Raw genomic sequence first — 14,476 nt, forward strand, 5'->3', positions numbered from 1 at the left:
AGAAAATGTACAATAAGAAAAGTTGGGAAATAGGACTATGACTGTGATATGGTTCTATGAAATAATGATAATGGAAACTGCTATATATAATTACTAAGAAACTCAGATGGAAGAGATTTGAGGAAGTCAAGTAATATGTTTGTGAAGATGGATTTTGATTAATTAAGTTTTTGTTTATGTGGTGACTTGATGTATTTTATGTTACATGTTCTTTTTTCTGTTCTTTTTTCCATTTCATTCTTTTTTCTTTATTATTGTTGGCTCTTTCTTCCGTTATGTTTATGTATGGAAAACAATAAATATTATTGTAATATATATATATATATATATATATATATATATATATATATATATATATCAGTATGTATGTATTATCCTCCCCCTGCAGCAACTGGTTGGCTTCCTTTCAGCCTGTGGGACGCTGCCTCTGCAATTCTCGCTTGCAACAAGCAGCCTTGCCCACCTTGGCGTATTGCTCTTTGCATTGCAGGCGGAAAAGAGAGAGACGGACCATTCCACTCCATCACTTTCCACCACTCCTAGCTGTCGAGGGTCTTAAAAATAAACCACCGGTTCCGGTGAGAGAAGTGCAGAGAACGGGGGGAGGAATTGAGCGCGAAATTGAGCCTGGCAGGCCTAGTCCGCTGGGGGCACAGAGAGTGGATGGCGGCTGCAAAATGGGAGGATGGAAGAAAGGAATAAAACATGGCCAGAGGGGGCATCTGTTAAGCGCCAACAACAGCCGTGTGTTTAGGGGCTCCTGGCCTAGTCCTATTCAATGGCCCGCCACGCATCCGGGTTCAAAAGCCTGGCATGCCATAATCCAAGTGGAGCTAAAGAAGCAAAGAGACGCCATGCGTCGGTTATTTCCAGGCTGCTTTGGGCCTAGCGCCGGGGTTCCCAACGTGGGGCGCACGCCCCACTACCGGGGGGCAATTTAATTTTTAAGAGGGGCAATTCGAGAATGAGTTAGACCAAGTGAAGGGCATTTTAGGCTTCCTCCAGGTGAATAGGAGTTTGCTTTTTGAATAATAAGAATTAGATGGCGGGGGGGGAGGCTTCAGGATTTTAGAGATGCTTAGGTGGGGAACGGCCTAGAGAAAGGTTGGGAATTACTGGTGTCGCTGGGAAGGCACTAGGTTGGGGGTCTGGCTGTGTAGTTGCTCTGCCCTCCCATATCTTGGGGGGGGGAGGTCTGTTTTTATGCCAAAAAACCTTTGTTGAAGAAAGGGGGGGTTGCTCATTGTCCTACATTCCCCTTCCAAAAGCAGCCTTTTCTGTAAACCTTTTCATCTCTCTCTCTCTCTCTCTCTCTCTCTCTCTCTCTCTCTCTCTCTGTGTGTGTGTGTGTGTGTGTATGGGGGTGTTGTTGAGATTTAAGGGTTTCTATTTGCCTCTCCTTCGTTGTGTGAAGGGAGGATTTTAGACCACGATGATATTATTATTATTATTATTATTATTATTATTATTATTATTATTATTATTATTATTATTATTATTATTATATCGCCCTATACCCAGAGGGCTCAGGACGGTTCACAGAAAAGATCAACGTAAAAACCGCAATATATAAAATAAAAATTAAAAGGTGTATAATGAAAGTGTCAGGTGAACTGCCCTGGGGAGAGCATTCCACAGACGGGGAGCCGCTGCAGAGAAGGCCCGATATTGTTTTGGACATAAGAAGAGGCTACTGGATCAGGGCCCGTCCAGACCCTCCAAGTGTCCCTATTATCCAAGGACAGTCCCGGATTTACAGAAGCCATGTCGGTTTCTGATTTGATTCCCAAATGTCCCGTTTTTCCTTAGGACGTCCTTATTTTCACTGGAGAGATGTTGGGGGGGGTGCATTTATGTGACCCCTGAGGCAAGGAGATAAGGAACTATACAGGGAAACTGTATAGGGAAGATTTTTAATGTTTGATGTTTTATTATGTTTTTATATATGTTGGAAGCCGCCCAGAGTGGCTGGGGGCAACCCAGTCAGATGGGTGGGGTATAAATATATATATATTGGCAGGTTCGGAGGATAAATATATTTATTGGCAGGTTCGGGGTGCAGTTCCTCTACTGCAGGGGTCAGCAACGTTTTTTAGCTGTGGGCCAGTCCACCGTCCGTCAGGCCATGTGGTGGGCCCGACTATATTTTGAAGGGGGAAAAAATGAACCAATTCCTATGCCCCACAAATAACCCACACACACATTCTACTCATGTAAAAACACACTGATTCCCAGACCGTCCGTGGGCCAGATTGAGAAGGCGATTTGGGCCGCATCCAGCCCCTGAACTTTAGGTTGCCTACCCCTGTTCTACTGTGTGTCTCCTCCAGGCTATGTGACTTGGGACACACCCAGCTGTCAGGTGTTGTTGTTGTTGTTTAGTCGTTTAGTCGTGTCTGACTCTTCGTGACCCCATGGACCAGAGCACGCCAGGCACTCCTGTCTTCCACTGCCTCCCACAGTTTGGTCAAACTCATGCTGGTAGCTTCGAGAACACTGTCCAACCATCTTGTCCTCTGTCGTCCCTTTCTCCTTGTGCCCTCAATCTTTCCCAACATCAGGGTCTTTCCCAGGGAGTCTTCTCTTGTCAAGAGGTGGCCAAAGTATTGGAGCCTCAGCTTCACGATCTGTCCTTTCAGTGAGCACTCAGGGCTGATTTCCTTAAGAATGGATAGGTTTAATCTTCTTGCAGTCCATGGGACTCTCAAGAGTCTCCTCCAGCACCATAATTCAAAAGCATCATTTCTTCTGCGATCAGTCTTCTTTATGGTCCAGCTCTCACTTCCATACATCACTACTGGGAAAACCATAGCTTTAACTATATGGACCTTTGTCGGCAAGGTGATGTCTCTGCTTTTTAAGATGCTGTCTAGGTTTGTCATCGCTTAGCAGGCTATATAAAGGGGAAACTGCCTCCTGCTGAATTTCAGAGCAGATCCAAACAGCCAGTTTGTCCTTGTGGGGGAAGCACTAGAACTTATTAAATCTTGGGACGGAGAAGTGTATATAAAAAAGCTGGAGTGTCAAGCAGTGCATACCTCTTCCCTGGGTGATACCCAAGGATGCTTACTGAAGGTATCTCTGGAATTTGGTTTTTCCCCCAGGTCTGCCCCTGCTTGTTACCATGGCGAATATGGGATTCTTTGAGCTGCTGATGAAGAAGAAGGAGGTAAGTTTTAGAGCAGATGCAGGACTGACGCCAGATGGATGGAGTCTGGGTTATCATCCGTTCCTCTGCATATAAGCATATATGCATACAGTGGCACCTTGGTTCCCAAACGACAAAAACCCAAAAGTAAGTGTTCCAGCTTGCAAACGTTTTTCAGAAGCCGAATGTCAGATCCAGCTGTCAGCTATTTAATCTGGGGCGCCTGCACCAATCAGAAGCTGCGCCTTGGTTTTCTAACAGACTTCCAGAACGGATTAAGTTTGGCGCTTTTGTTTTTGCTATTTATTTTGTGTTTTTGAGGCTTTTTCGGTTCACTTGTTTTTGTGACTGTGTGGAACCCAGTTCAGCTATTGATTGATTAATTGATTTTTGTGTGACTGTGGAAATGGATAAAAGCCCCCCATCCAAAGAATGACTATCATCAGTGCAGGTAAGAGAAAATAATAATTTTAATTTTTATCATCTACAATACTGTCTTATTTATTTTATAGTACAGTACATTGATTATTGCTTTCATTTTATGGATCAATGGTCTCATTAGATAGTAAAATTCATGTTAAATTGCTGTTTTAGGGGTTGTTTTTAAAAGTCTGGGCCGGATTAACCCATTTTGCATTACTTTCTATGGGAAAGCGCACCTTGGTTTTGGAACGCTTTGGTTTTGGAACGGACTTCCGGAACAGATTAAGTTTGAGAACGCTTTGGTTTTGGAACGGAATTCCGGAACGGATTAAGTTTGAGAACGCTTTGGTTTTGGAACAGACTTCCAGAACGGATTAAGTTTGAGAACCAAGGTACCACTGTATAAGGTTCTTCATTGAGCCAAGCAAGGAGAACGGAAGCACTGGAGAGAGAGATTTTCTGAGAGTCATCTCCTCCTCACTTGTCATCCTTTCAAACTTGTCTTTAGAGGAGGGATGGTGCTTTATTTAAGAAAGACCCATACATCACCTCGATGTTGCTAAGAGAAATCCCTGTCTTCCTTCTGTCTTCCAGCTGATTCCTCTGATTGGGTTTGCGGGACTTGCTGGATGCTTCGCAATCTATTCCAGCTGGCACTCTCTGAGAAAACCTGATGTAGTGTAAGCAACACAGCCCTTCTTTCATCTTAAATCAGCTACAGGATTTTTTTAATGTGGGGTTGGGAGCTTATTTCCAAGTAGATGTATTTTTAACTGGGCTATAAGGACCAGTTTTGTAAAAGTGATTAAAGGGGGGGGACCTGTAATAATACAGTTAAATACAAGAGGTCATTTCAGCATATCTGATCTTCAATACATTTCATTTTTAGTTTTAATAAGTCTGGCAACCAAGAACCATGGCAAGATGTGGATTTTACCAAGCCCCAGAAGGTAATGAAAATACTTGACCAAGAAACGAATTGTTATAGTTCCTAAGAATATTGTGGGTTTTCATTCAGAAATATTAGTGATTTTTCATATAGGCTGATGTATTAATAGAGTGGCTGTACAACTGGCAAACTTTTCCTAAATAATAGAGATTTGGACACAATGTAAACTGCAGTGCAATCTCTCTTGACGAAGGATGGTTTTCATAAAGTGTCATAAAGTGAAGAAGGGCTTGACTTTGGCTATCTCATGGCCAATATTATTTGAATGGTTTACGGAGTAAAGATCTAGTTTATAATGTTTTAATTACTGCATTTGTTGGTCATTATATCTATATAAAAACATCTCCAAGCGATGTAATAAGAAGGTAAAATGCAAACAGGAAAAATGTACTTTATTAAAAGCCAAATTTATTTTTATTTTTTTAAAAAAACTATACATTACAAAATTCCGAAATTACTCATCCAACAATACAGTATGAAGAGCAATGGCTTACTCCATATATAGCTTCCTGTGTAATGAAAATCATGAATGTACAAATTACCCAATATTTTGGGGAAAATTGCTACTGGATAATTGGGGGGGGGGATGTTTGCATTTTTTAATGTGTTGCTCTTTTGTCTCTTTGTCTTGAAATGCCTGGTAGCATATAACATTAAACCAGCAATGGAAGCCCATCGAAGAGCTGGAGAAAGTAAGAAAAATAACAAAGGGATGAGATGTCATTGCTTTGAAGCATGGAGCTCAGTGAACTGTATTCTATCCATTTGTGAACTTTAAAAAGAGTTGGCTTATTTTTCTCTGAAAAAATACTGTAACTTACCTTTTCAATAAACTTGGAGTTTCAGTTTAAAGTTAGGTCAGCAAACAGAATTTCTTTTTTGGTTAACAGGGGCAAAGATCAATCCTACCATGGTTGCAATCTATTATTATTATTATTATTATTATTATTATTATTATACTGTGGAGCAGGGGCTCTTAAATTAGTTCTCTAACTTCAGCTGATTGAGTCTCTTTAATCTTTTCTTTGGAGACATATCTGGGTTTCTTTCTACCTGCCTTTGTGTTGATACACTTTCATTTTTGGAAAATACTTAAAAAGAACAAATTTCATTCTCCCAGTTTTTTTCCACGTAAGATAAGAAAATGCACAATCACAAAATGCACAAAACTCGATTTACCAAAAAACTGCTTCTAGTCCCCAGAAGGAGCTTTCTATTTCAACCCACGGAACGTTTCCTTGAGGATTCTAATAACAGCCACGAGAGATGGGGACAATTTTTGTCAGGACTGCAAGAGCGGAGGAAAGGCGTTGCTTTCATAGTCTGCTTTTCCTCTTAGTTGCTTAGTGTGGTGCACAGAATTCTCCCTCTCCACATTTTATCCGCACAACAACCCTGAGACACCACAACCAACCCAAGATGATGTCCAGCTGATGGCTCATGCCCAGTTCCACTTGTTCCATGCCTTGAAAGCAAACCACATAACCAGCTGGAAAACCAGCCTTTCAGGAGTCCTTAAGCACCTGCTTCTGATTAATAAGAAAAACTGGCCCAGTCCTCCTTGCAGAAGCTACTAAAACAACCCAAAGAAATGTGACGCATAAGCAGAAAAGGATTACGGTAGTTCACTCCCTGCTCCCTTTCTTGTAAGCTAAGTGGAGTTCATTTATTTAGCAAAGCTAAGCAGGGTCTGGTCTGGTTTCAGATTGGATGGGGAACCGTGTGTTGAGATTTCTTCATCGCAAGAGATTGGGCTATATGACCCCTGAAGTCCCTTCCAGCTCTCTATAATTTTATATCCCTTCTTCTCCCCAAATTGGGATTCAAGGCAGCTCCCAGTGTTTAAAGCATCATAAGTAAAGGTAAAGGGGCCCCTGACCATTAGGTCGAGTCGTGACTGACTCTGGGGTTGCGGCGCTCATCTCGCTTTATTGGCCAAGGGAGCCGGTGTACAGCTTCCGGGTCATGTGGCCAGCATGACTAAGCCACTTCTGGCGAAACCAGAGCAGTGCACGGAAACGCTGTTCACCTTCCCGCCAGAGCAGTACCTATTTATCTACTTGCACTTTGACGTGCTTTTGAACTGCTAGGTTGGCAGGAGCAGGGACTGAGCAACGGGTGCTCACCCCGTCACGGGGATTCGAACCGTCGACCTTCTGATCGGCAAGTCCTAGGCTCTGTAGTTTAACCCACAGCGCCACCCGTGTCCCTTAAAGCATCATACAAAGTAATAAAAAAACAAGCTAGTTTCAGACAATAATCAGAAGCACATTTAGAACTGCCAGGCAAAAAGGTTCCCAGGCATTTGGTTGATTTTGATATGCCCTTTTTAAATGGGGGGGGTTGGGGGGTATTGGGTTGTTTTATATTTTGATTTTATTCTGTGAACTGCCCTGAGACCTCCAGGTATATAAATTCAAATAATAATAAATAATAAGTCCAAGCGATTTCCTGCTTCTCCCATAGTTTTCTGTTTGCCCCACCACATTCCACAGGAAAACCTGCTCTTTAGTGCTGAATCGGAGCGAACACATCAGTCTGTGGAAAATGCAGTTGACATTTGCTCCAATTCAGCGGTAAAGAATGGGTTTCCCCTGGGCAAATTGATGGGAAAAGCTGAAGTCTGGATGAGCTCTGCATGGGGATTCACACCCTGCTCTAACAGGTCCTAGTCCAACATCCTAACTACAGCCACACTGCCCAATCTTGATCACTGCTTTGACCCAAACTGTCTTGCCACAGCTACTGGTATTTGGTTTCATTGGATCCTAAGCCTATTTATTGAGCACATAGCTGAATTGATATTAGAAACAAAAATGTCCTTGTGGCTCAGAGCTCATATTCAACAGCAACATCAAGTCAGTACTGAGAAAAAACATACCAGTAATCCAAACATACAGAAAATATTCTACAAATTCAGCATGTGTACATTTTGAATCGGGGAATTCTTGGCACCTGGTTTTTATTTTTATTTTTTTGCTGCCCTCTTTCTAGGTGGTAATTTCCCCAATACATTGCTCATTTTTCTGCACCGTTTTTTTTAATTCTCATGTATTTTTTTGTGCAGTTCAGAGCATGTTAGTGGGATAGTCACAGGCTTGAGAGCCAAACGACTTGTTATGTGTGGGAAATCTGTTCTTCTGACAAGTTGGTATTTACTTCAGAGAAAATATACAGGGCATCAACATTTGATCGGAGAAGGGAGGAATCTCCTCCCCCACCCTCCAGCAACAACCGCTTGACCACAAGAGTCTGGGGATGGGGTCTTTTCTCATCCTTTCTGTAAAGGTGAGATTTCCCCCACCTGGCCATTTCTCCCCACCTGTGAAAATGTGCTCTCTCCATTAATGTACATTAGCTGTGTACAGATGTGGAGCTTCACATTCAAATTATACAGGGGTTAGCAAACTTTTTCAGCAGGGGGCCGGTCCACTATCCCTCAGACCTTGTGGACTATATTTTGGAGGGAAAAAATGAACGAATTCCTATGCCCCACAAATAACCCAGAGATGCATTTTAAATAAAAGCACACATTCTACTCATGTAAAAACACACTGATTCCCAGAACTTCCGAAGGCTGGATTTAGAAGGCGATTGGGCCGCATCCGGCCCCTGGGCATTAGTTTGCCTACCCATGACATACATGACCTTAGAAAATAATGTAACCTCTCACGCACCACCCACTTTCCATATTGTGTGACCTCCCCCACACCTTTTACCGCATCTTGCAGGGGCATTTAGCACTGAATGGCATTACAAACCACAGCACTGTATTCTGTAGGTAAAAGGTAAAGGACCCCTGTATGGTTAAGTCCAGTCAAAGGCGACTATAGGGTTGTGGTGCTCATCTCGCTTTCAGGCTGAGGGAGCTGGCGTTTGTCCACAGACAGCTTTCCGGGTCATGTGGCCAGCATGACTAAACCGCTTCTGGTGCAATGGAACACCATGTCGGAAACCGGAACACACGGAAATGCCGTTTAGCTTCTCACCGCAGCTGTACCTATTTATCTACTTGCACTGGTGTGCTTTTGAACTGCTAGGTTGGCAGGAGCTCGGACAGAGCAATGGGAGCTCACTCTGTTGTGGGGATTTGAACCACCGACATTCCGATCAGCAAGCCCGAAAGGCTCAGTGGTTTAGACCACAGCACCACCAGTATGCCCCAAGGGCAGCTATTGTGTTTGTAGAAAATGCCAGTAGAGTACAGCCTTGCAACAGAAAAGGACCTCAGTGTAGATTGGGGAAATCTGGAGGAGCCATTACCTAAGCCCCAGGACAGAATGACTGTCACTAAGACAGGTGTGGCCAACTCCGAAGAGACTGCGATCTACTCACAGGGTTAAAAACTGGCAGTGATCTACCCCATTTTGGGGTTTTCAGATCAAAGTTGTTGAGCTTCTTTGGGGGAGCCAGTGATCTACCGGTGATCTACCACAAATGTCCAGTGATCTACTGGTAGATCACAATCTACCTGTTGGACATGCCTGCACTAAGAGACCTAAAATAAATAAATAAATACATATTCATCATGCAATTGTGTCATGCTTTATGATGAATGTCTGAAGCACAATCAAAACAGCTACTAAATAATAAAGTTTATATTTTACCTTCTACACGGGTTATGTTTCTCTTTCTCTTTTTCTTTTTCTCTCTTTTATTTACGTCTCACAATGTGTAGTGCACATATAATTATGTTTTTGAACTTTCAATAAAGATGTTAAAATAAAATATCTCCAGGCAATCTAATGATCTCCAGGCAATTTCTCCAACTAGGCAAAGCTCTTTCCAGACTTTTAAAAAATTTTATTTATGCTTTTCAGGTTTATAGCTTTCACTAATTTTACAATTACTTTAACATTTCAAAACTTGACCTCCTTCCCCCTCTTTCTGCAGTTCCTTAAATTTATTTTTAATATATTCTGCATATCCAAATTAACTTAATTTGCTTAGTTTTTCATCTACTTTATTTACTATATACTCTTATGAAATGGCAGGTTATTAATAATCCTGCTAATGTTCTTATCTGTTTACAATTGATCTGTAAATATTCAATAAACCATTTCCATTCTTTTATTAAAAGTTTGTTATCTTGATTTATTATCCTTCCAACAAGTTTAGCCATTTCTTCCAGTAAGTTTCGACATAGCTCTTTCCGACTATTAGTCAGTTTTTAAAAACTGGCTTATAAACCTTGCCACGGGGAGGATAATTGCTTTTCAGACTTGGGCATCATACACATTGTGCATTTCAAAGCGCAGGGCTTCCTCCAAAGAAACCTGGGAATTGTGCTTGTGACTCTGGGGTTGCGGCGCTCATCTCACTTTCAGGCCAAGGGAGCCATTGTTTGTCCACAGACAGCTTTTCGGGTCATGTGGCCAGTAGGACTAAACCACTTCTGGTGCAACAGGACACTGACAGAAACCAGAGCGCACAGAAACACTGTTTACCTTCCTGCCTATTTATCTACTTGCACTTTGACGTGCTTTCGAACTGCTAGGTTGGCAGGAGCAGGGACAGAGCAACGGGAGCTCACCCAGTTGTGAGGATTCGAACCACCAACCTTCTGATCAACAAGCCCAAGACCACAGCGCCACCTGCATCCCTTATAATGTGTAGGTACTGCCAGTGTTGCAAGACTTAGGGGCAGAAGCAGCAAGAGGAACCCCACATGTTGTTTAGCCATTTAGTCGTGTCCGACTCTTTGTGACCCCATGGACCAGAGCACGCCAGGCACTCCTGTCTTCCACTGCCTCCCACAGTTTGGTCAAACTCATGCTGGTAGCTTCGAGAACACTATCCAACCATCTCGTCCTCTGTCGTCCCCTTCTCCTTGTGCTCTCCATCTTTCCCAGCATCAGGGTCTTTTCCAGGGAGTCTTGTCTTCTCATGAGGTGGCCAAAGTATTGGAGCCTCAGCTTCAGGATCTGTCCTTCCAGTGAGCACTCAGGGCTGATTTCCTTCAGAATGGATAGGTTTGATCTTCTTGCAGTCCATGGGACTCTCAAGAGTCTCCTAATTCAAAAGCATCCATTCTTTGGCGATCAGCCTTCTTTATGGTCCAGCTCTCACTTCCATACATCACTACTGGGAAAACCATAGCTTTAACTATACGGACCTTGGTTGAAGTAATGCACATTTATTATTATGGTTATTTTATATCCCTAGATCTTAGGCCGGTTCACAAATCTAAAATCACAATATGAACGAAACCAAAACCAACGTGCCTATTAATTTAATGGAGGGGCAGGTAATCTAAGTGACCCATCGCTTCCTGCAACAAGGGGCACTTCATCTCCCTCCGATTACCGGGGTGGGAATCAGACTCCCTCCTCCAGTGGCGCAGCTGCGCGAATCCAGCAGGGGGCGCCCCACCCCTGCGCAACGCGCAACCCATTGGCAGGATCCCGGTGCGGTTCCTGCGCTGGGTGTCTCGTCCGGACTACGTGACTTGGGCCACATCCAGCCCTTTGGGCGTTAGCGGGCTATATAAAGGGGAAGCTACGTCCTGCTGAACTTCAGTGCGGATCAAGCCAGCCAGGTTATCATCGCGGGTGCGTATGTGTTGCACCTGAACGGACATATTAAATGGGGAAGGGGGAGCGCCAAGGGATGCGGGCGCCTCTCCCCCTGAGTGGTACCCAGGATGCTGGCTGATGATGATGGACCTTGCTTTTTTCTCCCAGGTGTGCGCCTGCTTCTCACCATGGCGAACAAGGGATTCTTCCAGCTGCTGATGAAGAAGAAGGAAGTAAGTTTGAGAGCAGATGCAGGGATGGTGGTGCCAGACGGAGGGAGTCTGGCCAAGGAGAAGCGGGAGCATCCTTGGGATGGACGGAGAAGTCCTTCTCCTTGCGAGGAGGCGCTGGGAAAAGAGGCTTTTGGCTAAGCATCTGCCCCTCCTCCCTCGCCATCCTTTCCAAGCGCATCTTTGGAGAGCAGAGACGGAGCTTAACTTTTAAGGATTTGCTTATGCATCGCCCAGACCTTGCTGGAAAAAAAATGGGGGGGGGGGACTGACACCCCTGACTTTCTTCTGTCTTCCAGCTTATTCCTCTGATCGGGTTTGTGAGTTTTGCTGGATTCGGAGCCACCTTCGCTGGCTGGAACGCGTTGAGAAAACCCGATTTGATGTAAGCTCATCCTTCCTTCAGCTTAGCTGAACTTTGAATTCGGGAGTTTTATTTCCAAGTAGATGTGTTTTAAACGGGGCTATAAGATCCTGTTTCGTGGAAATGCACTAATTTTTTATTTAAAGAAACCTTTAAAAATGCAATTAATTACAGGATGCCATTTCTGATCATGACATTTCATTTTTAGTTTAAGCAAGTCTGACCCAGAACCGTGGCAATATGTGGATCCTACCAAACCCCAGAAGGTAATGAAAATACTTGACCAAGAAATGAATTATTATAGGGCATTTAGTCCCTAAGTAAATGGTGGGGTTTTGTACAGAACTATTAGCCGGGTGTGTGGTTGATTTTTTTTTAAGAATTGCTAATGTGTCAACAGAATTGTAGTATATAGAGGAGCATTGAGTTAAAGTATTAACTTAGGCACTATTTGCACCTGCGTTTCAAAATTCTGCAACTTATTTCGAGTGGAAATTTTGGTTATGGAAAACGTAAACTAATTTGTAAATTACTAGCCTCATAATAATTTTTCCATAAGCCTTGTTTGAGCAAAGGAATCTTGCACCTGCTGAAAACAAAAGAAGAACATTAAAATTGATTGGAATTGGTTTTTTGTTGCTTTTATTAAAATTTTCTCATAAATTTAAACTGCTCTGGCAACATAGCATTATTTTTATTTTATTTTTTGTAATATAATTTAGTATTCTATCAGCTTCCAAAAATTTTGAGTCACTTCTCCATTAAGAAAATGACCAGGGTGCCTGCTCCTTCCTTTAAAATAGAGGACACAATCCATGAAAAAATAAGCACCACATAGCATGTACTTTGCTCTTTCCCATTATTTTATTTTACTGCGGCTGCAATCCTAATCCCTCTTACATGAGAACAAACCTCATTAAAATGCAAGAAGACATATTTCTGCATAGACAAGGATAGAATTGCACTGTAAGAATGCTCTCTAACATTAATGCTGCTCAGAATAGATTCATTGATGTCAGTGAATTTACTTGTGAGTATGAGCTAGGTGGAAATCACCCTTCAGCCAAAAATACACTTTTGTTTGTATCATGCTCTGAGCAATTTATTCTTTTATTTTGTACAGTTGATGGCTTTTGGCTAAATAATAAAGATCTGGACCCAATGCCATGTTTAATGTTTGTGAACTGCAATGTGATTGCTCTTGATGAAGGGCAGTTTAAAAGTGGGATAAATCATGCTAATAATTATGACAAAGATTTACATTCCAGTGCTATTTTTCTAGAAAAAACAAGTGCCGGAACTCACCATGAACACCTGCCTTGCTCTCTTATAATGGCAATGGCTGAAAAAAAAGCTTTGCATCTAGTAAATATATAGTTTATATGATGATGATTAAGTGCATTTATTTGTCCCTTAATAAAAATAGTCTCAATGTGACTTAGCAACAAGATAAAATAGAAACAGGTAAAATAAATTAAAATCCAGATTTTTAAAGGAGTACTATGCAAAATGCTCAACTGCTCATCTGAATAATACGATAAGAAGGACGATGGCTTGCTTCTACGGTTAGCTGCCCATGTAATGAAAATCATGAATGTACAACATAACTGGTATTTGGGGAGAAATTGCTACATGATATGCTTTGAGTTTGGGTTGGGTTTGTTTTAACACTTTGCTCTTTTCCCCTGTTTTTGTCTTAAAATGCCTGGTAGCATCTAACAATCAACCAGCAATGGAAGCCCATAGAAGAACTGGAGACAGTTCGAGAAATGACGAAGCGATGAGGTGTCACCCCCTCCAAACGACACTCTATGAATCTAGTGGAATCATTTCTGCACAAACTAGATTATCGAAACCAGTGTGCGGAAATGCTTCTGCTACATTTTTAGGGTCTCCCTCCAATTTTTTGGACTCTGGATTAAGGACTTTTACTGTTGGCCTTAGTAAGTTACCGTGTATACATCCACACAGTCCAAAAATAGAGGTTGGCTCACACTTGCGACAGCCCCGTTTGCTTTGAAGCACTGTGTCCGGCGATCTATATGCTGTCCCCTTGTGAACTTTGAAAAGAGTTGTCTTATTTTTCTCCGAAATAATGCTGTAATATATATTTTCAATAAACCTGGAATCGAAATTTGAAGTTAGTACAGTAAACGGAATTTCCTTTTTGGTTTGTAGGGGGTATACACAGCTTTCACCTCGAGCAAACATACCATAATATGCTCAGGAAAGTTCAGGATTTGGTCTGGTAGCTCTTATACTGTTTCCACTGGTCATGCAAAAACAGCCTAGAGCTAGGAAGCTAAGCACACTTACCCAGAAATGTGTTCCAACCACAGAATGTTTTTTTTCTGGGGGGGACGCAGGGGGACGCATACACCTAAACATTTTGTGACTCGTTGTACTTTTGTCCATTTACTGTATTTATTTTCCCTGATTTGAACTATAAAATGGTGGTTTTCTTGGGTCAAAATGAGAGTACCCCTAAACATTTTTTTAAGGAAAAAAAAACACTAGTTCCAACATAAATGTTTTCTTCATATTTTGACTTCCTATTTGGAACTGCTGTACTCAAAGACTGCCTCTCTGCATTTGAACCAACCTGGACCCTGCAATCAGTGCTTTTTTTCTTAAAAAAATGTTTAGGGGTACTCTCATTTTGACTCTAGAAAATCACCATTTTATAGTTCAAATCAGGAAAAATAAATACAGTAAAATACAAAGATTCTCAAAATGTTTAGGGGTATGCGTACCCCTGTGCCCCCCCACACGGGCATATAGCACAGAATGACGTTATAAACAAAGGAGATACAATACAGCATTGTGTTACATACAGTACGCCCCAAG

At 42.2% G+C, this 14,476-nt stretch overlaps 2 protein-coding genes across 3 annotated transcripts; both read left to right on the top strand.

The window, feature by feature from the left end:
• The first annotated feature begins 410 nt into the window (after positions 1 to 410).
• Positions 411 to 5,372, top strand: LOC308573290 (normal mucosa of esophagus-specific gene 1 protein-like). 2 transcript variants are annotated; one of them, XM_081170099.1, is made up of 5 exons: positions 411 to 578; positions 3,105 to 3,169; positions 4,166 to 4,251; positions 4,461 to 4,521; positions 5,165 to 5,372. In XM_081170099.1, exons 2-5 carry the CDS (start codon positions 3,125 to 3,127, stop codon positions 5,234 to 5,236), a joined length of 264 nt encoding a protein of 87 aa, XP_081026225.1. In that variant the 5' UTR covers positions 411 to 578; positions 3,105 to 3,124; the 3' UTR covers positions 5,237 to 5,372. The 2 variants fall into 2 exon arrangements, with proteins under 2 accessions (XP_081026225.1, XP_081026226.1); XM_081170100.1 differs by lacking the exon at positions 411 to 578 and adding an exon at positions 639 to 1,005.
• Positions 5,373 to 10,987: 5,615 nt separating this feature from the next.
• On the top strand, positions 10,988 to 13,480 carry LOC308573472 (normal mucosa of esophagus-specific gene 1 protein-like). Its single transcript, XM_081170393.1, has 5 exons — positions 10,988 to 11,071; positions 11,204 to 11,268; positions 11,565 to 11,650; positions 11,838 to 11,895; positions 13,342 to 13,480. Exons 2-5 carry the CDS (start codon positions 11,224 to 11,226, stop codon positions 13,411 to 13,413), a joined length of 261 nt encoding a protein of 86 aa, XP_081026519.1. The 5' UTR covers positions 10,988 to 11,071; positions 11,204 to 11,223; the 3' UTR covers positions 13,414 to 13,480.
• Positions 13,481 to 14,476: the final 996 nt, after the last annotated feature.

This window comes from Podarcis bocagei, assembly GCF_964188305.1.
Source record: "Podarcis bocagei genome assembly, chromosome: 14".
Taxonomy (NCBI): Eukaryota; Metazoa; Chordata; class Lepidosauria; order Squamata; family Lacertidae; genus Podarcis; species Podarcis bocagei.

Excerpts from the sequence above, each read along its gene's own strand:
- LOC308573290 (XM_081170099.1), top strand. The coding sequence starts at position 3,125 with ATGGCGAATATGGGATTCTTTGAGCTGCTGATGAAGAAGAAGGAG. Across the intron at positions 3,170-4,165 it reads TGCTGATGAAGAAGAAGGAG|CTGATTCCTCTGATTGGGTT; the intron begins GTAAGTTTTAGA and ends TCTGTCTTCCAG. Across the intron at positions 4,252-4,460 it reads CTGAGAAAACCTGATGTAGT|TTTTAATAAGTCTGGCAACC; the intron begins GTAAGCAACACA and ends TTTCATTTTTAG.
- LOC308573472 (XM_081170393.1), top strand. The coding sequence starts at position 11,224 with ATGGCGAACAAGGGATTCTTCCAGCTGCTGATGAAGAAGAAGGAA. Across the intron at positions 11,269-11,564 it reads TGCTGATGAAGAAGAAGGAA|CTTATTCCTCTGATCGGGTT; the intron begins GTAAGTTTGAGA and ends TCTGTCTTCCAG. Across the intron at positions 11,651-11,837 it reads TTGAGAAAACCCGATTTGAT|TTTAAGCAAGTCTGACCCAG; the intron begins GTAAGCTCATCC and ends TTTCATTTTTAG.